This window comes from Populus alba, chromosome 9, assembly GCF_005239225.2.
Source record: "Populus alba chromosome 9, ASM523922v2, whole genome shotgun sequence".
NCBI classification, from domain to species: Eukaryota; Viridiplantae; Streptophyta; class Magnoliopsida; order Malpighiales; family Salicaceae; genus Populus; species Populus alba.
In genome coordinates this window covers 4,752,256-4,777,570 of record NC_133292.1, presented here as the reverse complement: position 1 = coordinate 4,777,570, position 25,315 = coordinate 4,752,256, and the positions used below count along the sequence as shown (strand labels likewise).

General features: G+C 36.8%; 4 protein-coding genes across 7 annotated transcripts; 1 reads left to right on the top strand and 3 right to left on the bottom strand.

Moving 5' to 3' along the window:
• The first annotated feature begins 440 nt into the window (after positions 1-440).
• LOC118035231 (alpha-glucan phosphorylase, H isozyme) lies at positions 441-8,052 on the top strand. Its single transcript, XM_035040752.2, has 15 exons — positions 441-983; positions 1,074-1,253; positions 1,603-1,779; positions 1,880-1,965; positions 2,148-2,337; positions 2,550-2,642; positions 3,303-3,487; positions 3,611-3,728; positions 3,815-3,943; positions 4,608-4,826; positions 4,920-5,123; positions 5,389-5,547; positions 6,274-6,537; positions 7,053-7,243; positions 7,728-8,052. The coding sequence occupies exons 1-15, from the start codon at positions 744-746 to the stop codon at positions 7,852-7,854; spliced, it is 2,562 nt and encodes an 853-aa protein (XP_034896643.1). The 5' UTR covers positions 441-743; the 3' UTR covers positions 7,855-8,052.
• A 915-nt stretch (positions 8,053-8,967) lies between these two features.
• LOC118035234 (uncharacterized) lies at positions 8,968-11,992 on the bottom strand. Of its 2 annotated transcripts, XM_073411210.1 has the most exons (7): positions 11,804-11,992; positions 11,255-11,358; positions 11,020-11,128; positions 10,748-10,897; positions 10,241-10,304; positions 9,750-10,154; positions 8,968-9,637 (listed from the first exon to the last, which is right to left on the bottom strand). In XM_073411210.1, the coding sequence occupies exons 2-7, from the start codon at positions 11,356-11,358 to the stop codon at positions 9,522-9,524; spliced, it is 948 nt and encodes a 315-aa protein (XP_073267311.1). In that variant the 5' UTR covers positions 11,804-11,992; the 3' UTR covers positions 8,968-9,521. The 2 variants fall into 2 exon arrangements, with proteins under 2 accessions (XP_073267311.1, XP_034896653.1); XM_035040762.2 differs by having other exon boundaries at positions 8,968-10,154; positions 11,804-11,989.
• Positions 11,993-12,989: 997 nt separating this feature from the next.
• Positions 12,990-17,004, bottom strand: LOC118035236 (zinc finger CCCH domain-containing protein 49-like). Of its 3 annotated transcripts, none has more exons than XM_035040766.2 (5): positions 16,856-17,004; positions 16,498-16,648; positions 16,090-16,359; positions 14,805-15,028; positions 12,990-14,387 (listed from the first exon to the last, which is right to left on the bottom strand). In XM_035040766.2, the coding sequence occupies exons 2-5, from the start codon at positions 16,600-16,602 to the stop codon at positions 13,403-13,405; spliced, it is 1,584 nt and encodes a 527-aa protein (XP_034896657.1). In that variant the 5' UTR covers positions 16,603-16,648; positions 16,856-17,004; the 3' UTR covers positions 12,990-13,402. The 3 variants fall into 3 exon arrangements, with proteins under 3 accessions (XP_034896657.1, XP_034896658.1, XP_034896659.1); XM_035040767.2 differs by having other exon boundaries at positions 16,498-16,641; positions 16,856-16,995; XM_035040768.2 differs by having other exon boundaries at positions 16,498-16,636; positions 16,856-16,995.
• A 4,730-nt stretch (positions 17,005-21,734) lies between these two features.
• LOC118035235 (zinc finger CCCH domain-containing protein 49-like) lies at positions 21,735-25,059 on the bottom strand. The gene is given in 6 exon segments (XM_073411466.1): positions 21,735-22,397; positions 22,399-23,077; positions 23,690-23,913; positions 24,248-24,517; positions 24,645-24,795; positions 24,903-25,059. Coding segments are annotated over 5 exon segments (1,605 nt in total). The 5' UTR covers positions 24,750-24,795; positions 24,903-25,059; the 3' UTR covers positions 21,735-22,070.
• Between the last annotated feature and the right edge of the window lie 256 nt (positions 25,060-25,315).

Here is a 25,315-nt window from a genome sequence, read left to right as displayed (position 1 = left end):
TTCTTGATTTTGTTCGATGACTCTGAATGTGGCTGGTTGCAGTATCGAATGATCCAAAGCTCCCAAGGCTGGTGATATGGTGGAGAAGAGAACTGGAATCTTGCAACAGACACGTAATCAAAATCACGTGTGACAAAAGGCTGGCTGATTTAACCATTCACGGCTCTTGTCCATAAAGACCCCTCTCCAAGAATCCTGTGACCATGACATGACCCATCTTCTCGTGTGTGGGGAGGCGACCAGTGGAGAGTGAGGCAATAAATTCATTTGAGATCCGGATTTCGAGCCATCTTAGGTGTTCACGCTTTTACACGGTGCCGCCACGTGTCCCGTGACGATGACCGCTTCCCCTATCTCCAATAACGTGCCGTGTCCCCCCACCCGTCACTCACTCCCATGCTCGCTCGCTCGCTCGCTCATGTGACTTGAGATTCAAAAAAAGGCAAAAGAAGGAAAGAAACCTCTCTCGTCTCTTCTCCAATTACGCAGATTTTTTCCCCTTGCCTATAGGTTCACATTTTGTCCTCTTCCCTTCAAAAATCTCAGCCTTTCCGCATATTCTCACTTTTCCTCGATTAGAATTAGACCCCATCCCTCTCTCTGCAAAATAAATATCTCCTCTCCTTGATTTTTCTCCAACTTGCTTCGCTGATTGCCAAAAGCTCTCGCTCTCTCGCACGCTTTTTTAAAAATAAACTTTGAAAAGCTTATTGAGAATCAGTTGGGATTTTTGAGGATCAATAATGGCTCCTGCTAGTGTTAAGCCCAATAGTGCTGGCGCTGCATCTAGTACAGCAACAGTGTCCGCGGTTTCTTCTTCTAAAGTACCTCCAATCGCACGCCCATTAGCTGGTGAACCAGAAGAGGTAGCATCAAATATAAATTACCATGCACAATTCAGTCCTCATTTCTCTCCTTTCAAGTTCGAACCTGAACAAGCCTACTTTGCCACTGCTGAAAGCGTCCGCGATCGCCTCATTCAAGTAACTAACTCTTTTCTTTTTTTTTTGTATTAATATTAATTTCGCAAACTGTTTGTTTTTTTGGATATGATAAATTGATTGGTGGCGCAGCAATGGAATGAGACTTATGTTCATTATCACAAAGAGGATCCAAAGCAGACTTACTATTTGTCAATGGAATATCTTCAAGGACGAGCTTTGACTAATGCAATTGGGAATCTTGACATTCAAGATGCTTATGGTGAGGCTTTGAATCAGTTAGGGCATCAACTTGAGGACATTGTTGAGCAGGTTATCATTTCTTCCTCTTCTCTACATCAAGCGTTCTATTATTATCTACTGGATTCTAATAATTGGTTTAATGAAATTATTTGGAAATGTTAATTGAATTCCCAATACAGGTTGGATTAGAACTCCACGAGCAATGACAAGTAGATGATTTAAAAAAAAAAAAATTAATAATTAATGGGAATCCTATTCTAAGATAACCAGACATGGCCAAAATGAATCTAGTTACTCTTGTGGGCTGGTGAATTGTCTTGAGAGGAAACTTGCTAGTTTGCATTTACGGTGGAGTTCAGTTTAACATTGGTCTAATTGAGTTAAAATATGTATAATGGTTAGTAGTGTGATTTTGTAGGAGAAAGATGCTGCACTTGGAAATGGGGGTCTAGGAAGACTTGCTTCATGTTTTTTAGACTCGATGGCAACGTTGAATTTGCCAGCTTGGGGATATGGTCTGAGGTACAGATATGGGCTGTTCAAGCAGCGGATCACCAAAGAGGGCCAAGAAGAAATTGCTGAGGACTGGCTGGAGGTTTGTTTGGTTGCGCTTTGCACTGCTGTGATAAATGTTGTATATTTTATAGAAAGTTGTTGATGCTTTTCTTCTTCTTCTTTTTACTGGATTTGCGCAGAAGTTCAGTCCTTGGGAAATTGTCAGGCATGATGTTGTATTTCCTGTCAGGTTTTTTGGTCATGTGGAGGTTAATCCTGATGGATCGTAAGTGCTAATTTGATTGTAATTTTTTATTTTTAAAGAATTGAATAGATTATCGCTCAATTTAATGTGGTTTCAGGTTGCCTTCATGGATGAAGGTACCGGAATTTCTTTTTTAGTGTGCTTTTCTTTCTCATGCTTATGTTCTTACTGCGTGATTGTTTCATGTTGTATATAAAATACAGCCGAAAATGGGTTGGTGGTGACATTGTGCAAGCTCTAGCCTATGATGTGCCAATTCCAGGATACAAAACCAAGAACACCAATAGTCTTCGTCTCTGGGAAGCAAGAGCTTCTTCTGAAGACTTCAATCTATTTCTATTTAATGATGGACAGTATGAATCCGCTTCACAGCTTCATTCTGGAGCTCAGCAGGTTGGTTTTTCAACTATCACATCAGAAAGGATGCTCTGGCTAGCATTTTTGGCTTGTTTTTTAAGAACAGACCCCGCTCAGGAAACCAAAGTGGACCTTGTTTCTATCTTTTTGTCAGTTTGTTGATTATTTCAGATTCAATAAAGCAAGTGCATCCGTGCAGATTTCACATGTTTTTCTGAAACACTAGTTTAAAAATTGTGCATATGCAGATTTGTGCTGTTCTTTATCCTGGGGATGCTACAGAAAATGGAAAACTTTTGCGGCTGAAGCAACAATTCTTTCTGTGCAGTGCTTCACTTCAGGTTGGCAACTTACTTTTGATATTTGTTATTCTTTAGTGTTAATGTGGCTTCATTCCTCATCGTTTTATGTATGCCTTAGCATCTAAGTCTGCCATCATGCCTTGAAAGTGGCGACAAGAGGAAGAGGGGTCTGGGGATTACACGTAAAGAATTTTTACCAGAATAGTTATCTCTTTGCATTCTGGACATATCTGGTCAAGTGGGCACTTAAACTTTTTTTTCTTTATTTTGCTGCACTGTTACTGCATCTTACTTCATGAAAGGCGATGGTAGCCACTTTTTGTCAAAAGGGAATCTGCAATCAGCCGTTGTGCATGCTGAATCAAACCAATGGGATGCCAACTTTCTTGTAAAAGGAAACCCAGAGTACTTTTAGATTTATTGGTCCAGGAGAAAATTAATGTTTTCTAGGATTTTATGCTGCTTTTCATTCTCAAATGATATGAAGTTGCAGTTGACTATAGAGAATTTAATCGGATTTTTTTTTTCCTAACTGCCACTCACTTTAATGTTCTACAATGTGTTTTCTGTCACAAGCACCACTATGATATCTGCTGAAGGATAACTTCTTTTTTTGTTGAAATGCAATAACTATAAAGTTCAGTTTCTTGTGCTTCAAATCTTCATGACAGTTAACCCCAGTGTTGGAATCAATTGCAGGATATTATTCTTAGATTTAAGGAGAGAAAAAATGAGAACGGATCATGGAAGTGGTCTGAATTTTCTAGCAAGGTTGCTGTACAACTGAATGATACTCATCCTACTCTTGCAATTCCAGAGCTGATGCGATTGTTGCTGGATAATGAGGGACTTGGATGGGATGAAGCTTGGGATGTCACAACTAGGTGCCTTTTTTCAGGATTTAATTTTGTTTTCCAACTATATTTTTCATCTTGCAACTTCTGGTCATGTCTTTCAATGCATATTTATTCGATTCATTGAATATTTAGCTTCAATATTTTAAACAGGACAGTTGCTTATACCAATCATACAGTCCTTCCTGAAGCACTGGAAAAATGGTCACAGTCTGTGATGCGGAAGCTTCTCCCGCGGCATATGGAAATCATAGAAGAGATAGACAAGAGGGTACATCACCTTTTTTTCTCCTCCTATTTCTCAACATCTGTTTTTGCAGTATTGTGATCTGGGAATAAAATATGAAAATCTTGCAGTTCATCACAATGATACGTGCCACTCGAACTGATCTTGAGAGCAAGCTTCCTAGTATGTGCATCTTGGATAATAATCCTCAGAAACCAGTTGTGCGGATGGCAAATCTATGTGTGGTATCTTCACATAAGGTAAGAGGTCATTTGGAAATCTAATCACACAGTAGCTAACTGTAACCATTAACTGTCTCTTAACTCCTCCAAATAATGATTGGGCCTGATAGGATTTTTGGGTCACCTTTCAACTGCAAACGTAAGTCATCTCTTGTTTGGCATGCCATAATTTCTCCCTGAGGGTAGATCTCTCACCTTAAATTTAAATTTCTCTTGATTAGAAAACAAAATCGTCACAGGTATAGACTACAAATTAGAGCCCAAATACCTAGTGCTGCAAGATAATTCTAGTGGTTTCTTGTTTGCAACATACATAATGGTCATTTCTTTACCCGTTTGTCATCCATCGTTTGAGAATTTATTAGCATATTTTAATTCTAAATTAGAATTTAGAATGATTTTCTAATAATATGATTTTTTATCACATTACACGAGATTGCCCCATGGATGCATTCGGCAACCAGGGGTCATGGACCAACCATAAAACCCCGTTCAGAGTTGTTGATGTTTGTAATGATCAATCATAGAAGAAAAAATGTGAAGTAGGATGTTTTGTGATTTCTTGAGCCCCTAAACATCCACATACAAGTCACTTCTAAGCTGAACCTGGCTTCATCTGAAACTCTGATAAATTTGAAAAACAAATTCTTAATTTTTACACTTTGTGATTTCTTACATATAGGTGAATGGTGTTGCTCAGTTACACAGTGATATATTAAAGGCTGAGCTATTTGCAGACTATGTCTCTATATGGCCAAAAAAGTTCCAAAATAAAACCAATGGAATCACTCCTCGCCGGTGGCTTCGCTTTTGCAGTCCTGAGCTCAGTAATATAATTACAAAATGGTTGAAAACTGACCAGTGGGTTACCAACCTTGACCTACTTGTAGGTCTTCGAGAGGTGAGTACTTACAATTCATGTGAATTCTGTACATGGGATGGTTTCTTGCTATTGTAATGGATCCAGATTCAACACTGATGCTTCCTCCAAAAGTTTGCTGAAAATGCAGACTTACAAGCTGAATGGTCATCTGCCAAGATGGCTAATAAGCAGCGTTTAGCACAGTACATATTGCGAGAAACAGGTGTGAGCATTGATCCAAATAGTCTTTTTGACATACAAGTCAAGCGCATCCATGAATATAAGAGACAGTTGCTGAATATTTTGGGTGCAATATATAGGTACAAGAAACTAAAGGTACAAAATACAAAACATCCTTTTCCTTCTGATCTGTGCTTATCATTCAAATTAAACAGTTTGGAGGCCAAAATAAGGTTATTTCAGCATGGATCACCTATAGTCATCATTGTAATCCACCTGTACAACTTCACCTATTATATGTGATCATGATGATATCATCTGTGGCCGACTTTAAATTCTTCTATTTTCTTACCAATGTGTGATTGGGAGATAGAACACACATTGTCTATCTCTGAACTTCCCTTAAACTGAACTATGGCAGGAGATGAGCGCTGAAGAGCGGAAGAAAACAACTCCACGTACCATTATGTTTGGAGGAAAAGCATTTGCAACATATACAAATGCTAAAAGAATTGTAAAGCTGGTAAATGATGTTGGCACTGTTGTCAATACCGATCCTGAAGTCAATAGTTATTTAAAGGTATTTTTTTCTTACATTTGATCTTTCTGAAAATAAGTTTTCACCGTCTGCAAACACTGAAATAAATCTTCAGCAGTAGGAAAACAAGGCAGCTACACTGTTGACAAAAATGATTTTTGCCATTATTATGGGGTTAAATCTTTGAACACAAGTCAAGACCCCCAGATTGGTTGAACCAGTTGACCTTAGATCGGAAAAGTGTCAACAAAATAATGCCCCACTGATAGTGGATGCGCCATATACTGAATCAAGTAGTCTTAGATGGAATGGACTTCCTATTAGACTAATTCACTTTGAATTTTGGATTTTCCAAAATCTTGTTTATCTTTTTAATTATTCTTAGTTGCTTCTGTAAACAAGTTGTGTTAAGCAATTTGCTTGGATTGTTGGATTCTTTCCCCGTTTTTCTCTTCCAGGAAATGTAGCACATTTTTTCTCACCTCAGTATTCGAATTTTCTGTAGTCTGTGTATAAAGAACCCAACAGTTGCTTTCCCATAAGGATTGAGACATTTTGAAATCTTCAGATGTTATTAACCTTCTCATCTTTCATTTACCCCTTGATTAGCTTCTGTATGTGCTTCTACTACTTTGATTTTGCAAGCCAGTGTGTTTGTGTGTTTGAGCTTGCCCAATGAGATTTTGGTTTGCGTGTGCTTTATTGAATATTTGTTTTCATCCATGTGGCATATTTAAACCTATGTACCATGAATGACTGAATTTGCAGGTAGTATTTGTTCCAAATTACAATGTATCTGTGGCAGAGATGCTTATTCCTGGAAGTGAGTTGTCACAGCATATCAGCACAGCAGGCATGGAAGCAAGTGGCACCAGCAACATGAAGTTTGCACTCAATGGTTGCCTTATAATAGGAACCTTGGATGGCGCTAATGTTGAAATCAGGGAAGAAATAGGAGAGGAGAATTTCTTTCTCTTCGGTGCAACAGCAGATGAAGTCCCCAGACTGCGCAAGGAAAGAGAGAATGGATTGGTAAGAAACTAGCAATTTCAGATCAACAAACATTCGTCTATATAATATGAATTACCTGACACTCGATGAAGAATCTATGAAGGGCATCTATTGATTAAAAGACTACTCCTCATCCTAGTCAGAGAAATGTAGCTAGAGCATTAGTCTTGAAGCTGTAACTTACTAGAGCCGGAAACTTGGACTAGAGCAGTAGGTTTTAGTAGCAAGTCAAAAATGATAAAACCATACTGGAGACGTTGCTTCCTAAAAGGAGTCATGATTTCAATTAAATTATGTTTATTGCAAGGAGCTTCCTTAAATTGTTTGAATCATAAGACTGGTGCCTGACTGCCTGCACTGCTTCAAAAGAAGAAATCTGGATGGCTTCCTTGTGAAATAGAATGAAGAATACAATGCTCAACATAATTTCTTAACTTAATCTAATCCTCCTTCTACCTTTCCTTGAAAGTGTTAGTATACAGGTGTTTCTAGGACCTTATTCTCTTGTCTAACACTAGTCCTTGCTGACTGCACAGTTTAAACCAGATCCTCGGTTTGAAGAGGCCAAGATGTATATAAGAAGTGGAGCATTTGGAAGCTATGACTACAACCCACTTCTTGAGTCTCTAGAAGGGAACTCCGGTTATGGTCGTGGAGATTATTTTCTTGTTGGCCATGATTTCCCAAGCTACATGGATGCACAGGAAAGAGTAGATGAAGCTTACAAGTAAGGAATTGCTTTCCCAAGTTTCACATTTCATCGGTTTTAATGTTTGAGGTTTATATTCCAGTATTACTATGTCTTAAATGCGATAAAGCGTCCAACACAACAAAAAATTCTTTTGTAACTCACTTGACATGATTGTTATTTTCTCAGTCATGGCTCTATATCCAATATTGCTTGAAACTTTAAGCTGGTTGACAAATATGTCACCACTCAATAGCGCAAGCATAGCTAGAAAGCCAACTCCTTTGCCGATATTTTTTAGCTATTTATTATGAGAATTGCAGGCTACAAAAGAAGACGGAAAGCTTTGGCCAAAACCAAATGCATGAACTAAAATGGAAAAGAAATAGCAAGAAAATGTTAAAAAAACTAACTCCGTCTACACTTTGACTTGTGCTACAATGTTGCGCAAGAGAGATTATTTGACTTGCAAAAGTTACAGAATGGCCCTGACCTCTAAAATTTTCCCATGTTTTGCTTGCAGGGATCGTAAGAGGTGGTTGAAGATGTCTATACTTAGCACCGCTGGCAGCGGCAAATTCAGCAGTGATCGGACAATTTCCCAATACGCCAAGGAAATTTGGAACATAGAGGAGTGCCGGGTACCATAATTGCTCCCACAACCACACGCTGTCGTTCAATTTATGATGTATATGGTTGTAGTCAGGTCAAGTGAGCAAATAAACGGAGGATAACAAGACAGGGACCATATCTTTCTATCAAAACATGAATCTGTAGAAAAATATCAATAAACCAGATGTCACGCTTCTGTGATACTTTTTCTTATGAACTATATTTTTCCTATTTTACCACAGCGTTCTTCTTTTCTAGCAAGTAATGATGTCAATATATTTACATAATGCGGTTATCCCTGGTTGCTTGATGGAAGAAAGGAAGAAAAAACACAAGTAATTCAAATAAGAGAACACTTTCTCATGCTAGGGGAAGGAACAGAGATGGGTTTGATAGCCATCACACTCAGCAAAATGGAGTTGTAACCCAACGGTCAACAACATGGGTAGGTGGGCTGAGATGGGTTTTTCTTTTCTCTATTATTTTTTTAATTTGATCTGATTTTAATTCCAAGTCAACTGAATTTTGAATCGACTTGTTGGGCTGGGCTTTAAAACTATGGGTAGGTGGTGTCCTGATAACCTGTGAAAAGAAGAATTATGGTAATGGTATATTGGGCATATCTTCAACCTCCTGTCATGTCTACCATGAAACTTCGCCAACATGAAAGAGTCAATGTGCTTGCCGGCTGGCTACCTTTTCCTTCTCTCTCTCTCTCTCTCTCTCTCTCTTTGTTTTTCTCATTCTCCCCTACTTTTCTTGGTGGTTTCAGCTGGGCTAGGGTTGTCTCTTTCTTTCCTTTTATTATTTTTCTTCTCTCCATTATTGGGAAAGTCAGGTCAAATTGACGGCTGAATTTTTTTTTTTTTTTTGTTGAAGAATCAATGACTGAAATGAAAATTAGCAAAGAAGTGTGGCGTGTGTAACAGCATGCTAACACGTGCTTAAGCCTTTTGCTTTAAGGCGACACATGCGAAGCCGTCAAACCTTTGATGGTAATCTAATCCGTTTTAGTGTTTTGTTGTTCTCCAGTTGGGTCAATTGGGCTTTTTTCTCTTTTCTTTCTTTTTTATCCTCCTCTCCTTCTCTTTTCTTCTTTCTTTCTTTTCTTTGGGCTTGTTTGGATCCATTAGACCTTTCCACCCGATTGATTTTATTTTTTTTTTTAATTTCGTGTTTCAGGTCACCCCGCAACATGGTTATAGACAAACTATCTACGTCCTCTCCTTAAATCTGAAAAATAAAAAATAAAACACAAAATATTAAGGTATTTGTTACCGTGAAATGTAGATAAATATTAATTGGTGATTTGTTCAGCACATTATATTCAGAAGAAGCGTAGATGAAAAGAGGTTACTTTAAACATATCAACCACAAAAATGCACAAGGGAAAGTTTCTTATTTCTAATAAGCCAATAGTTATTACTTATTGGAACTGTCACTGGATATACACCTAAGCCACTCTAATATACAGAAAATTACCACCCATGCCTACACCTTTAGTTTTAGCTCCCAGGAGACAAATTCCACAAACCTACAGGGCCCTCGCTTTTATATATATATATATATATATGGTCTGCACGCGCCTCAGTAATTTACTTTCAATGAGATGGAGAAGCTAGCTCCGAGCTAGGGGTGACAGAGCTAGAGGCACATCTGGAAGTAGGGCTTGCACTGCTGCTGTCTCGAGAGCGCCCCCTCCTCCTCAAGCTCTTCCTTGGCCTTGGTGTAACGCTTCTAGAATAACTCCTCCTCGAGCTCCTCCTTGGTGCAGGGAATTCACTGCGTGAATAGCTGCTTCTACTTGAGCTCCTCCTTGGGCTAGGGGAGATGCTTCGTGGATAACTCCTCCTTGGTGCAGGGGATACACTGCGTGAATAGCTTCTCCTTGAGGTCCTCCTCCATGGGCTAGGGGAGATGCTTCGAGCATAACTCCTCCTTGAATAGCTTCTCCTTGAGGTCCTCATCCAAGGGCTAGGGGAGATGCTTCGTGAATAACTCCTCCGAGCCCTACATGGAGTAGGACTGCGAGATACAGAGCAATAGCCGTGTCTTCTATAGTATCTGCCATCTGGTGAGTAATGCCTTGAGTAGTAAGGTGAGCACGACCGGTCATGCCCGCTGACAGGGGACCTACTATATGGAGATCGAGATCGAGAGAGGTATCGATGATGGTTATAGTAGTAAGGAGAATATGATCTGTGTCGGTGGTAACGTGGGGAGTAGGATCCATTCCTGTTACGTTCAGATGAATAACGTGGCGACCGACTCGTGCTCCTCCGATAAGGAGAGTGGCTAGGAGATCGATAAGGAGAATTACTAGGAGTCCAGCGATGCACTGCAGGGAACGAAGAAAAAAAACATATGGACCAATGAACAAGCCAGTATAAAACTAAATTAAAATATGCGAGTGAGTCATCATACCACGAATTGTTCTCAGCCCCAAATACCTTCCAGGAGTAGGAGTCCGTCCTCTCTTCCGCTTAGCCTGCAACAAAATGGAGAAATGAGTTCATTGAATTGCAATTCTTTTACAAAAACAGCACATATTAATTAGGTTGAAAAAACATTTTCTTATTTATAGGATATTAAAAACAGATGTTTAGCATATAACAAGCAAAATCAGTATTATAGAATAACTTCAAATTGCACATGATTTAACAGTGAAAAGAGAGAGATTCAGGGCATCCAACCCTAACAGTCTGACACTGGTTGAGTGTTTGATTTGTTGTTTATTGGAGAGTGATGAAGAGCTGCTACATACAGCTGACCTGCTGCCACAGAAGCTTCAAGTGGAAAGAAGAAAACAACTTTCAATCTCATAAGAACTTATAGGCATCCAGAATTTCCGTAGGAATTGAAATAGAGCTAAGCAACCAAAATGCAAAAACCAGGACCACTCGTCAAGAATAAAACAAATGAAGATTTTACCTTCTCCACTGTAATGACACGACCCTCAAGAACCGATCGGTCCAAATACTTGATACAATGATCAGCCTCCTCAACAGTAGACATGGTAACAAACCCAAACCCACGATATTCTCTTGTCCATGGATCAACGACAAGATGAACATCAATTACCTAGAAACAAAAAGAAAAAGAAAACTAGATTAGTTAATTCAGAAACTAGAAAGATTCAACTATGCAACGAAATTAATAGCATTCCAAAATTAGTAGGAAAAACAATAGCATGGTATCCCTACCGTTCCTTTGGCGGAAAAATGCTTCTCGAGTTCCTTCTTGGTAATCCCAGGTGACAACCCTGTCACATACAAATTGTTACCAGGATTCTCCACATCCCTCGAGTAGCTCCTACAAACCAAATCAGAACATTGAAGAAATGACAACATTAGACAGACATGGACTAAAGAAAACAGTATATAGAGAGATTGCCAAAAAGCAGGCAGCTTAAAATGCATATACGAAACAAGACATTACCTGGACCTCGACCTCGACCTCGACAATGATCTGGAGTCAGGCCTGCTGTCTCGCCTGTATGGGGAAGGCGAAAGGGAATACCTTGACCTTCTGGTGTACGACATCTGGACCAAATTCAATAAGAAAAACACGGGCATAAATAAACAATTACAAAGAACACACTGTCAATAACTAATTACTGAGATCATAAATTTCCCCATTTCTAAAAGGAATCTTTATATCTTATAATTCAATTAACTGCCATATATAATTTATTTATTTTTGTGATTTGATTTTAATTTAATAGCGTGCATCGAATTTGATCCACAAATATTGCGATCTTGTACTAATTAAGAGATCATCTCCTAAGATCCCAAGCAATCACTTAATTATCACAAGTAATGCATAACTGATCAAAATCCAAGCAACTAACCCCAATCATGAATAACAATCAAGAACTCAATTAATTACAATCCACGATACTTAATCAGGATTCATGAAAGTTGGAAAAAAGAAATCACAGGATTACAAAACAAAATCGAAACGATTGAGATGATAGAAGAAACTTACCTTTAGAATAATGAGATTTGAGGCTGTTGATTGTGTTTCTCTTTTTTTAAATGGTTATCAAGAGAAAGATTGCAGTCGTTTTTAAAGAATGCGAAAGGGCGAGGAGTTCTCAGCTTAAGTATTCAGTATTCTGAGAGAAACAGAAGTTTCTGGAGACGCGGACGTGTCAGCACAGTACCATCCCGTTTAATTGGGAGCGGATATGAAATTGAGACCACAGAATTAATAAGAATTTGGATAACACGTGTTGGATATCGATTGCTCAGTTGTGAGAGTGCTTGGTTAGAATAATGATACTAAATTACAGAAAGACTTTTTTATTTATTTTCTTATCTTTTTCGAGGTTTGTTGTTCATAGGTATTTGCTCCACCAATTTATTTTTTACGTGATTGCTCCTGCACGTGATTCTTGTCCATTTCTTTCCTTTATCAATAATCAAAGCTACGAAGATCTCTCCATCCCTCCTCCTCCTCCTCCTCCTTTTTCGTGATTGTTTAAAAGTTTATTTAAAAATAATTAAAATAATTTATTTTTAATATCACTATATCCAAAAAATAAAAAATTAAAAAAAATAATTAAAATTAAAAAAATAATATTTTTTTTTTAAAAAAATAGTCCAACCACCATCTTGATATCATAATATCTTTTATATATATAGTTTTAATTTTTGTTATAATGTTAGATTTGAGAGATATATTTGTTAGGGTCACTAAACCATAACGTGTGTGTTACTTTTGAGTCAATTTATATATTAATTTAGATTAAATTTTTCATTATATAACTTTAAAAGCGCAATCTTTACATCAATTTAGTAAATTCAAATGAATTTTAAAAATTCTCATGGATGCATGTTCTTAAATTTAAATTCCAAAGATCTTAAATGAAGCAAACTTTTTTAGCCACTAAGACAACCCTTTAAATTTTAAATTATTAGTTATCAAGTATTTATGATTTTGCAAGTAGTATTATCCTGAGAATGTAAAATATTATTCAAAACTGGAAGGTTACGACTTGCGAACGGGTGAAGTGTCTTTACCTCCTGTATTGTGAACATTTATCTTACTCCTATCGTTCTTTGAATTCAACTAGCTTTATTATAATTGTGATCATTACCAATGATCAAGAATAATTTCAATATATAAACAATGTTCAACTCTAATTTCCATAAATAAGTACATTATCATATCAGAAAAGAGAAAAAATAATATTTATTTCATAAAACATCATTATAACTGCGTAAATTTGAAATATACATTATACAACTACGATGTCATGAGAACCTAATCTATTTTCAAATTAAATCTTGGCTAGAACGCCCAACTCCCATGAAATCATGGCTAGAAGTTAAATGGTCTTGCCCCATTAATGGGAACCTCAATCAATGATCCTGATAAAACTTGCACATGAATCATACTAAACAAGGACAACCGCTCCCTATAAATTGCATCATAACTTCTCATAGATAATAGATCCTGATGCTAGTTCTTGCCTTCTTAATTAGATAGTATGTTGAACAAATTACTGCAACCAACAATACAAGCAAGAAAATTTAAATCCAAAACGCTTGACCAGAAAGTATATCATCATCTAAACAAAATTTAAGGTGGGGGCCCTGAGGGTTTAGATTCTTCAGGTTCTCCAGGTCTAGGAGATGGTGGGCCGGCGGATTTAGACCCAGCAGGTGCTTCAGATCCCTGAGGTGGGGGTCCGGAGGGCACGGACCCAGCAGGTGCTCGGGATCCCTGAGGTGATGGAGTGGAGGTCATGGACCCTGCAGGTGCCGCCCTTGGTGCTGGCACAAGATGCTGATACTGCTGTGTGGATTGAACAACCTGTGGGGTGGGCACTGGAGAATGATATGGCGGAGGATACTGCTGATACGGTGGCATTGGAGGCATATAACCATATGGTGCATAATGCTGTTGTTGGTATTGCACATGAGGTGGCGGCATACTTTGATATGGATAGTGCTGCCCTTGCTGCTTCTCCAATCCAGATTTATTCTCACCTGCTCCTGCAGGCCCATTAGGAGTACCGTCTTGGGATCCAACAAGGGCACCCATTCTTTGAGGATCCATTGATGGGTAAAATGTTCGTTCTTGCTGAGGTGGTGGGGGGATATTGAAGTAGTGCATTGGAGGATGTTGGTCCTGCATGCCAGGTGGATGTAATTGGTTGTGTTGTTGAGATACAACTGCACGGGGCAACATCCCACTATGGGTCATTGCTGCCTGCTGCCTTGCTTCATCAGAACTTTCCAACTCAGGTTTTGGTGCTTGCGGTCTACCCCACATCAATTTCAGCCGCAGGCCCTTGATGACAAGCTTGTTAGAGAGCTCCTCTGCGGCTTTTTCTGCTCCTTCTCTGGTTGTGTAGGTTACAAAAGCAATTGCTCTTTGAGGCACCATTTTTATGGATTCAATTTCGCCAAGGGCATAAAAGTGATCCCTTAGGTCCTGCTCACTGATCCTCGCATCAAGCCCACCTACATAGAGCGTTTTAATGCTTTCATCCTCTGGTGGTTCTAATGAGGGCATGTCTCCAGCCTTGTTGAGTAGCTTCATTGCCACAGGATCATTCACTCTGCATGCATTTAGAAAAACAAAAAACAAATCAGATGAATTCAAACTTCTAAAAATTCAGGCATCATATGCCTTTGAAATCAGTTTCAGTGGGGATGAATACATGCATGCATGCAGAATCAACTTGTGTGCGGTTTTCAGTTCCATCGTGAGAAGCATTACAAAGTCATCAGCTAAACTAAGTATTATATCATCCGTGCTTGTTTAATTGCCCAAAATACAATAATCAACCTAAAGGACAACAAACAAAGAAATCAAATTTGAAACTCAAATAACAATTCAGGAACAGGGGAGCCAAAGGGCAAGAGCTAGCAATCGTGAGAGTGCATACCCCTGCATGCATGCCAGAGATGGAGAGAGGAAAAACATAAATAAAGCTAATGGTGCTTGGAGGATGAAATTACAACATTCTACATACCCATAGTAACGATCTTTAATATTTTGTTGTGACAACTCCCCAGTTATGGGCATCTCATGCCTATAAGGGCACTCAGCACCTCGTGTGCATTCACCACGTGCAAAGAAGCTACAAACATGTGCTCGATTTCTTTTGTAGTATGGTGTTGTTCTTTGAAGCTTCAGAATAGTATCATTTGCTTGAGCCTTTCCATATGAAGACTCATAATCAATTCCTGCCCTAGCCTGCATCAAGCAAAATCATATCAGCTTCACTTAAGAGAACAACAGAACAGAATTAGTATAACAATCACCATCTCAGTGGAACAACCTTGAATGCATAACTAACTGGACTGCACACTGATTAGGCTATTAGATAGTTTGAAATCCATAACTACAACAGGAGGGAGACAGGATCAACGGACCTCCTTGGTTATTAAATGAAGGATCAAAGGTACAGATAAAGGTTTTGGTATGTAACTATAACTTTAGTATTCATACTTTATGTGAATCGAATAACTTGCATTAATTGTAGTTAAATAAAATAATTTAGATACATGATTTTTATTTTTTTTTATTAACATGGGTGTCCGAGCCAGCTTGAGCGCACCTCTACTAATCCCACGGGCTCTGAAGTTAATGACCATGTAAGTCTCCAATGGCCCTGAGGTTTGTGGGAATTCGAATGGTGACCTCTACGAGCAAACCTTGACCTGACCAGTTGAGCTACACCCTCTAGATACATAATTTTCATTGCACAATAACTCACATTGTTAAGTATCTGCAAGTGTAACATCAAGTATTATGTTTACATTATCATTTTATTTAAAGATAAAAGGCCTGCCAAGTTTCATCTAAAACATATTGGTCTAATGTGAATCCCGGCTTCTAGTTCATACAAAACACGCTTAGTAGTTCATACAACACTACTCTTAAATAAAAAGTACCAGTACAAATAAAAATGGGAAATTGATATCTTTCACTGCTACTGTGTGGTATATGCAGTATGATTCATTCATAAGAAAGAAAAAAGACGTCCCATGGCAACAAGCATGCTGCAAATAACAAATGTGGTTTTCATATATAGTAGCTGCATCATCAGTTCATTCTAACAACTAAATGTCAAAATTACATCAGCAGCCACTAGAAAGTAAACATTTACTTGGAATCATTGGTAACCTTGAAAAGGTGATACCCTAACAATCAGAGAGCTCTAACACACACAAAACACGGTAAATAGCTTCACGTCACAGACAGCCAAAAAAGCAACTTAAACATACTAGAGTTAAAACATGAAATAAACATACCCTTCGGTCATGCTCCTCGGCAAAATACTCTCTATTCACATCACTCTTTGGAATGGCATCATTGGAATTTATACTGAGAGCAGTATCACGAACTTGAACAGGCAAACCATACTCTAGATCCAAAAGACAGACTTGACAAACATTTTTCAGCTTACTGCAAGTCTGGCAAACTTCAGTCTTTTTAAATCTCGCATCCCTACCAGGCCTCCACCTAAACACTGTAAATGGTCGAGTACATATCTTGCATTCCTTATCGAAGTCAGCTCTGGTCTGCATCCCGACAAGTACATACAACCGCAAAGGAACAAATCATATCAAATATCCACACAGCACAGCCAAACCCCCTCCCCCCCCAAAAAAAAAAAAAAAAAAAAAAACCAACTCAGAACAAGGATTAATATTGCATACCATTCTGACATAGGGATTGTCGCCTAAGCAAGACTCGCAGATGATAGGAAAGTCAGACCGTTCCCATCCGTCAGCCTCCGGGTCTTTTAACAACCTGTGCGCCATTCCCTTTTTTCTTCTAGGTCAAACACACACTTCACTGCCCTAATCTCTGCGATGATACCAGAAATTGTTGTTATACTTCACACAAATCAAAATACTTTTAAATTCAATTCTCAAAAAAAATGTATATATAAAAAAAAAAAATCACAAGCAATTAATTCAGGCTTAACCTAATGACATAATCTCAAAAGCAATTACAAAACCCCTTTTTGAAGCATTAAAAACAACGTTGCTAGAAACGGAGAAGAAATCTTACCCTAAAAAGCCAGAATCTGGCGTGTTCAGATTTTCCTGTGATGAATAAACCAACAGTTATTTATCTTCTTCGCGAATCCGACAATCAATTTGGATTTTAGAATCGAGGGTAGGGTGTTCTTTAAATTATTAAAGAGGAAGAGTGGATAAACTCCAGGCTTTTATATATATATGGTGTCGGCCCAGACTGACCGTGTTTAGGCTTGCCTTTGTCGACTGGTTTGACAAGTAATCCATGGGCTTACGTACTATGGGTTTTTCAAGGTGGTTAAAGGTGAATACGCGTAGGCCCAAAAGAAAAGGAATGAAAATAAATTATATAGTTTAGTGAAAAATTATAATTTGAATTCTCAACTTTGCCGTCAGTATAATAGTTTACATTCGCTACCTATACTGTCCAGAAAAGTAAAAAAAAAATTATTCAATTATTTATATAATTACTATTATATTTTATTTAGGGTGTGTTTCTTTGCACTTGTTTTTGTATTTACGGTGCAAAAAAATATAGTAAGATGTTTGGTAATTATAAAAAGTATGTTTTTATTATGAGATTCACTGAAAAATTTGAGTTAAAATTTTCAAAAAAACAGTTTTTTATATGTTTGTTTAACTAAGTTTTGTAAAATATTGTTTGTTTTTGCATTTTAAAAGCGTTTTTGAAAAAAATAATAATTTTTTATTTTTTTCTTCAAATTAATATATTTTTTGGTGTTTTTAGAAATTATTTTTGATACGCTGATATAAAAAATAATTTTTTAAAAAAAATTATTATTTTAATTATATTTTTAAATAAATAGCACTTTAAAAAGTAACCATAACCACTATCAACATTTTATACATATTTTTTGATATATATAAATCTCAACCATAATTTTTATCAAATACATATTTAAATTCAACTAATTATCCTAACTATATTTTTTTAAAAATTTTTTAAACCATAATCACAAAAATTAATACGCATAGTAATCTTTATAATTTTAAAATTATAAATTACAGAGTAGCCATTTAATTAAAAAAAAAAAATTATACCCGTTTCTCTTACAGAATTTTTCGATTGATTTTAACAATTCCAAGCCTAGATCTCCAACGAAACCCAAATTAAATTGATTTTAGACGGTCACCAACAAGATACTCGGCAGGTCCCAGGAAATCTTTCAAGGTTTCGCAGAGAATTGAAAAGTGCATTACTAGGAGATCATATTCTTCTGCAATATCAAAAACCCAATGAAAACAAAAATCACTGATTATCCAGTTGGATGATTACTCGGCGACAAACTGCTTGCAGGGGTGCTTCAAGAGATCACAGGCAAACTTAACATCAAGGATTGCAAATGAAGTTCCGCTGATTTGATCAGGGGTGCTGAGCGTGGTGGGAGTTGATACGAACGAGACATGGACTCTAGCTTTGGCTAAAGCTTTGGAGAAATGGAAATATGACAACAAGTGGCCAAAGGCCGAAAATACTCACAGGTGCTTCCCAAGTTCCTTGCTGAAAAGAAGAATGACCCAGTTCATTGATCTGTTCTAAAATTGCTTCTGCATTTTTTTTTCTTCACTAAGCTTTTTTGTTTTTCTTGCTGCTCTGTTTGATAAAATGTCAATACAAACATAATAGAATACGAGTCCCATTCTCTATGTATTCAAAATAAATAAATAAAAAATTAATTTTGTTTGCAAGACATGAAAAATAGATTGCTTTATTGTTGTTAAAGAGAAAAAGAGATGGGAAACGGATCTCAATCAATAGTTGTGAATCCAACTCGTGGTTACAATATATACGAGGTTATTTTAATTATTTTTTTACATTAAAATGTTTTTCACAAGTGATGAGTAATCTATAAATTTTTAAAATTTGATAAACAACTGCAATTTTAACAAAACTATAAAATAACAGTGATTTTTCCAAGAAAAAAAAGATATTACATGGGGGTAAAAAAATAAAAGAGAAAATTATCATGTCATCCTATAATTTGATAAAAAAAAAAATATTTATTTATTATATTTTAAAAAAATTACAATTTACATTTTCAGTTAATACAAGTTTTTAAATTTGATAAAAAAAATCAAATTACATTAGTATATAATATATTAGAAAATTAAATAAAATATGGATTGAAAACTCTCTCTTCAAGATACCATTTCTCTTTTTATATATCATTTTTTTTTTTTCTTCTCGAGAATCTGAACTTGGACTTAAAATTAAAATTCGGTATTTTTAATTGATTTTTCTCTTTAAGCGACTATCTAAACCCAAATCTAAAGTAATTAGTCATATTTAAAGAAAAAAAAATACCTTAAAAAACCTAAATTGAAGCTTAAGAAGAACTAGTTGTTTAATCTTTTCTCCATCTCTTCTTCATGATTTGGGTTTTGTAGATTGTCATTTATAGATCGACCCATATGGCCTTTCCTTGAGAAAAAAATTAGGTAGACAATATAGAGGATAAAATGGATTATTCAGTTTGGTAATAATTACTATGTATGAGACGGGCAAAAAAAACTTTTATATTGGTTTTATTTGTTTTTGTATTTTAAAAAAAAATTTTAAAAAAAAAAAAAAAAAAAGTGAACAGTTTAGTGTGCAAATTTTTTTTTTTTTGAAAAAAAAAATGTTAACTAAATCAAATTAATATGTTTTTTTAGTATTTTTTTTTACAAAAATTTTAATACACTAAAAAAACGAACAGTATTAAAACTATTTTTTTTTTTTTAAAAAAAAATAAAAAAAAAACATCATAAAAAAAAGTGATAATGTTAGTTTTATGCTACACTGTTCACAATTAGCATGCACAGTGCGTGAAAAGCATTTTTCATTCCTTTTCCTTAAAAAAAAACATAATGAACAGTAATTCGCTTTTTTTCACAAACTAACTCGTTTTAAGAAAACGCAGCCGCAACAAAGCAGTAGCGGATCAAACTTTTTACATAGGTTTTTTTTAATTGGATTTTTTGTGTATTCTTGTTATTTGTGAAAGAATTTAGGCATTTTCTAGGATGTTGGTATTGGGAATTTGAATTGGGTTTTGTGTATTCTTGTTATTTGTTAAAGAATTTTGGCATTTTCTAGGATGTGGGTATTGAGAATTTGTGGGTTTTAGGTAATGCAAATTTAAAAACAAATCTTCCAAGTAACCCTTATTCGTGGAAATCAGGACTCTTGCTATTGCACCCGCACCCCACTTAGATTTTGCCCAATCTATGAACTGCATACCATCATAAATATTACTGGCAAATCACACAGAACAGTGAAAGCCATTACAACAGGCGGGACTTGTGTTTTCCAGAGGCGATGCTTCACCCAGGCACTCCAGTCCAATAATAATCTGGCGACGAGTGTTGGAAGACATGGCAAGAAACACAAATGATCAACAAAGCAAGATATCGAACGAGGAGTAAGCATGTCCATATGTGGAGGTAGTGTTAACAGGGTAGGTGACCAGAAAAAATCAAGTTGTATTAATATTTGTATGTGTGTTTTAAAAATGGATGAACTTGCAATCTCAAGTTATTTTTCTGGCTTAATGAACACCACATGTTTGATAAAACCATGTCTGGATCTAACCTAAGTTTTTAGATAAGATTTATGATTTCATAGCTTGATTGCTACGAAGGAAGACCTGCTCAATCACGTTATCAGCTTTTCAGAATCCTTAAATACCAGTATATGGAAGGCCATGTGTAGGAAAATGCAAAACTTGGTAAAAACACGTGAGCAATTGTGATTTTATTTCACAATGGCATGCTACTCTGAGGAGATCAGCATAGGTATTTAGGTAGCATTCAACTGCTGCAACAAGAGCCTCCTGGTTGTTTTTGTTCCAAGGTCTTTCAATAATCTCATAAGAGTTAAACGAGAAGGCTGACTTTTCCTTTTTAGATGTAGAGCATGTGGGCCTGGTCTTTGAGGCCCAAAATATTTTAAAAAAATTAAAATAAATTCCTTTTTAAATTAATAATTTCAATATTATTTAAAAAATCATCAAATTATACCATGTGTTTTTAAATTAAGTTAGAGATTTTTATGGTTATATTTGAATTGATTTTGTTAATAATTATAAATGAGCCTAATATGCAATACATAAAAAAAAATTGCAAATGAATATTTAATGAGAATAAAATAGATAATTTTTTTATTACTATTTTTTAATAGCACGAGATAAAAATCTTAAGGAAATGATTTTTGTTTTTTTTTTGAAAATTTTTTTTTAGGTTATAATAAGTTTTAATTTAAAAAACCATTTTACTAATAAAAAAAATCATAGAGAAAATAATAATAATATAATGCAAATAATAATTATAATACGAGGAGGAGGAGGAGTTTTGCCTCGAGAAATAAAATTGTCTCCCTTCTTAATATAAATTATTAAAATTTATTGCAAATACTTATATTAATTATCTTGAGTTTTAATTAAAAAAAATGATGTTAATAGAAAAAGACATTTTTCGTTAAAATAAACAAAAATGTATAAATAAGGAATGTGGAATTCTACTTACACATTTCTTATTTGAAATTTAAATCCTTGGAATTCATACAAATATTTATTTTAATTGTTATTAATTATTATGATCCAACAAGTGGGATTATCCTGAAAATTAAAAGAATATTGTTCAAATTGTAAGATTACAAACGGGAGATGCTTCTTTACTACCTGTATTGTGAATATTTACCTTACTCCAAATCAATTATTTTTTTAATTCAACCAATTTAATTATAACTGTTATGATCGCCGATGATCAAGAATAATTTCAACATATAACAAGTGATCAAGCATGATTTCCATGCACAAGCACCTTATCACATCAGAAAAGAAAAGAGCAACATTTATTTCATAAAAGTTAAAGCATCATTTTTAACGAACAATATTTATCATCTGTGCTTGAATAAAGCAAACTTTTTATTACTGCGTAAAATTGAAGTTAACATTAAACGACCACGATGTCATGAGAACCTATACTATTTTCAAATTAAACCTTGGCTAGAATGCCCAACTCCCATGAAATCTTGGCTAGACGTTAATGGGAACCTCGATCACTGATCCTGATCAAACTTGCACATGAAGCCTGCTAAACAAGGACAAACGCTCCGTATAAATTGCATCACAGCTTCTCATGGATCATAGATTATGATGCAAGTCCTCGCCTTCTTAATCAGATAGTATGTTGAACAAATTACTGCAACCAACAATACAAGCACAAGAAAACTTAAACAGCATTCAAGGTAAGGGCCCTGAGGGTTTAGATTCTTCAGGTTCTCCAGGTCTTGGAGATGGTGGGCTGGAGGGTTTGGACCCTGCAGGTGCTTCAGATCCCTGAGATGAGGGTTCGGAGGGCATGGACCCAGCAGGTGCTCGGGATCCCTGAGGTGGGGGCACAGAGGTCTTGGACTCTGCAGGTGCAGCCATTGGTGGTGGCACAAGATGCTGATACTGCTGTGTGGATTGCACCACCTGTGGCGGAGGCACAGGAGTGTGATACGGCGGAGGATACTGCTGATACGGTGGCACCGGCGGCATATAACCATATGGTGGATAGTTGTTGTTGGTGTTGTTGTTGGTATTGTTGTTGGTATTGCACGTGAGGTGGTGGCATACTTTGATATGGATAGTGCTGCCCTTGCTGCTTCTCCAATCCAGATTTATTCTCACCTGATCCTGCAGGCCCATTGGGAGTAGCATCTTGGGATCCAACAAGGGCACCCATTCTTTGAGGATCCATTGACGGGTAAAATGTTCGTTCTTGCTGAGGTGGTGGGGGGATATTGAAGTAGTGCATTGGAGGATGTTGGTCCTGCATGCCAGGTGGATTTAAATGGTTGTGTTGCTGAGATACAACTGCACGGGGCAACATCCCACTATGGGCCATTGCTGCTTGCTGCCTTGCTTCATCAGAACTTTCCAACTCAGGTTTTGGTGCTTGCGGTCTACCCCACATCAATTTCAGACGCAGACCCTTGATGACTAGCCTGTTAGAGAGCTCCGCTGCGGCCTTTTCTGCTCCTTCTCTGGTTGTGTAGGTTACAAAAGCAATTGCTCTTTGAGGCACCATTTTTATGGATTCAATTTCGCCATGAGCATAAAATTGATCCCTTAGATCCTGCTCACTGATCCTCGCATCAAGCCCACCTACATAGAGCGTTTTAATGCTTTCATCCTCTGGTGGTTCTAATGAGGGCATGTCTCCAGCCTTGTTGAGTAGCTTCATTGCCACAGGATCATTCACTCTTCACGCATTTAGACAAACAAGTAAAAAAATCAGATGAAGCCAAACATTTAAAAATTAAGAAATCATATGCCTTTGTGCTTAGTCTCAGTGGGGATGAATACATGCATGCATGCATGAAGAATCACCTTGTGTGTGGTCATTGACACTACAAAAATTTGTTTTTGACATTCACAAGCTTGAAGTTCATGGGCAATTGAGTTAAAGATACGTCAAAAAAGCTGCATTTGTTGAGTAGAGGTGGAGTTTTCAGTTCGATCATGAGACACATTACAAAGTCATCAGCTAAACTAAGTATTATATCACACGTGCTCATATAATTGCCCAAAATACAAAATCAGCCTTAAGGACCACAAAAAAAGAAATCAACTTTGAAACTTAAAGTGAATCCAAAAGTGATAATGAAGTTGATGCCGATTGTAAAATATGTTATGAAGCATTTTTAGAACCATTTCATGATCTTAAATAGCAATTTAGGAACAGGGGAGAAAAGAGGCTAGAGCTAGTAAACGTGAGAGTTTATGCCCCTGCATGCATTCGAGAGACTGGAGAGAGGAAAAACATAAATAAAGCTAATTATGCTTGGAGGATGAAATTACAACATTCTACTCACCCATAATAACGATCTTTAATATTTTGCTGTGACAACTCCCCAGTTATGGGCATCTCATGCCTATAGGGGCATTCGGCACCTCGTGTGCATTCACCACGTGCAAAGAAGCTACAAACATGTGCTCGATTTCTTTTGTAGTATGGTGTTGTTCTTTGAAGCTTCAGGATAGTATCATTTGCTTGAGCCTTTCCATATGAAGACTCATAATCAATACCCGCCCTAGCCTGCATCAAGCAAAATCATATCAGTTTCAGCATAAGAGAACAACAGAACGGAATTAGTGCAACAATCACCACCTCAGTGGAACAACCTTGGATGCATATCTAACTGGACCGCACACTGATTATGCTATTTGCTAGTTTGAAATTCATAACTACCAAGTTACAACAAACAGCCACTAGAAAGTAAACATTTACTTGGAAATCATCGGTTACCCAGTAATGGTGATACCCTGACAATCAGAGAATTCTAACACACAACACGGTAAATAGCTTCACATCACATACAACCAAAAAAGCAACTAAAACATACTATAGTTAAAACATGAAATAAACATACCCTTCGGTCATGCTCCTCGGCAAAATACTCTCTATTCACATCACTCTTTGGAATAGCATCGTTGGAATTTATACTGAGAGCAGTATCACGAACTTGAACAGGCAAACCATACTCTAGATCCAAAAGACAGACTTGACAAACATTTTTCAGCTTACTGCAAGTCTGGCAAACTTCAGTCTTTTTAAATCTCGCATCCCTACCAGGCCTCCACCTAAACACTGTAAATGGTCGAGTACATATCTTGCATTCCTTATCGAAGTCAGCTCTGGTCTGCATCCCAACAAGTACATGCAACCGCAAAGGAACAAATCATATAAATATCCACACAGAACAGCCAAACACCCTTCCCCCCCCCCCCGAAAAAACCCAACTCAGAACAAGGATTAATATTGCATACCATTCTGACATAGGGATTGTCACCTAAGCAAGACTCGCAGATGATAGGAAAGTCAGACCGTTCCCATCCGTCAGCCTCCGGGTCTTTTAACAACCTGTGCGCCATTCCCTTTTTTCTTCTAGGTCAAACACACACTCCACTGCCCTAATCTCTGCGATGGATACCAGAAATTGTTGTTATACTTCTGGTCACACAAATCAAAATAGAGCAAATTCAATTCTCAAAAAAAAAAAATACAAGTAATTAATTCAGGCTAACCTAATCACATCAACTCAAAAGCAATTACAAAACCCCTTTTGAAGCATTAAAAACATCGTTGCAAGAAAAAAGAAGAGGAAATCTTACACTTAGAAGCCGGATTCAGGCGTGTTCAGATTTTCCTGTGATAAATAAAGCAACTGTTATTTATCTTCTTCGCCTTCGCGAATCCGACACTGGATTGGATTTTAGAATCTAGGGTAGGGCGTATAATTTTTTATAAAGAGGAAAAGTGGATTAATTCCAGGCTTTTATATTTATGGATACACTGTTTCGGTCCAGACTGGCCGCGTTCAGGCTTGCCTCTGTTTGACTGTTTGACAAGTAAGCCCATGGGCTTACGTACCGTGGGTTTTTCTAGGTGCTTCTAGGTGAATTACGCATAAGTACAAAAGAAAATAAAGGAAAAGATA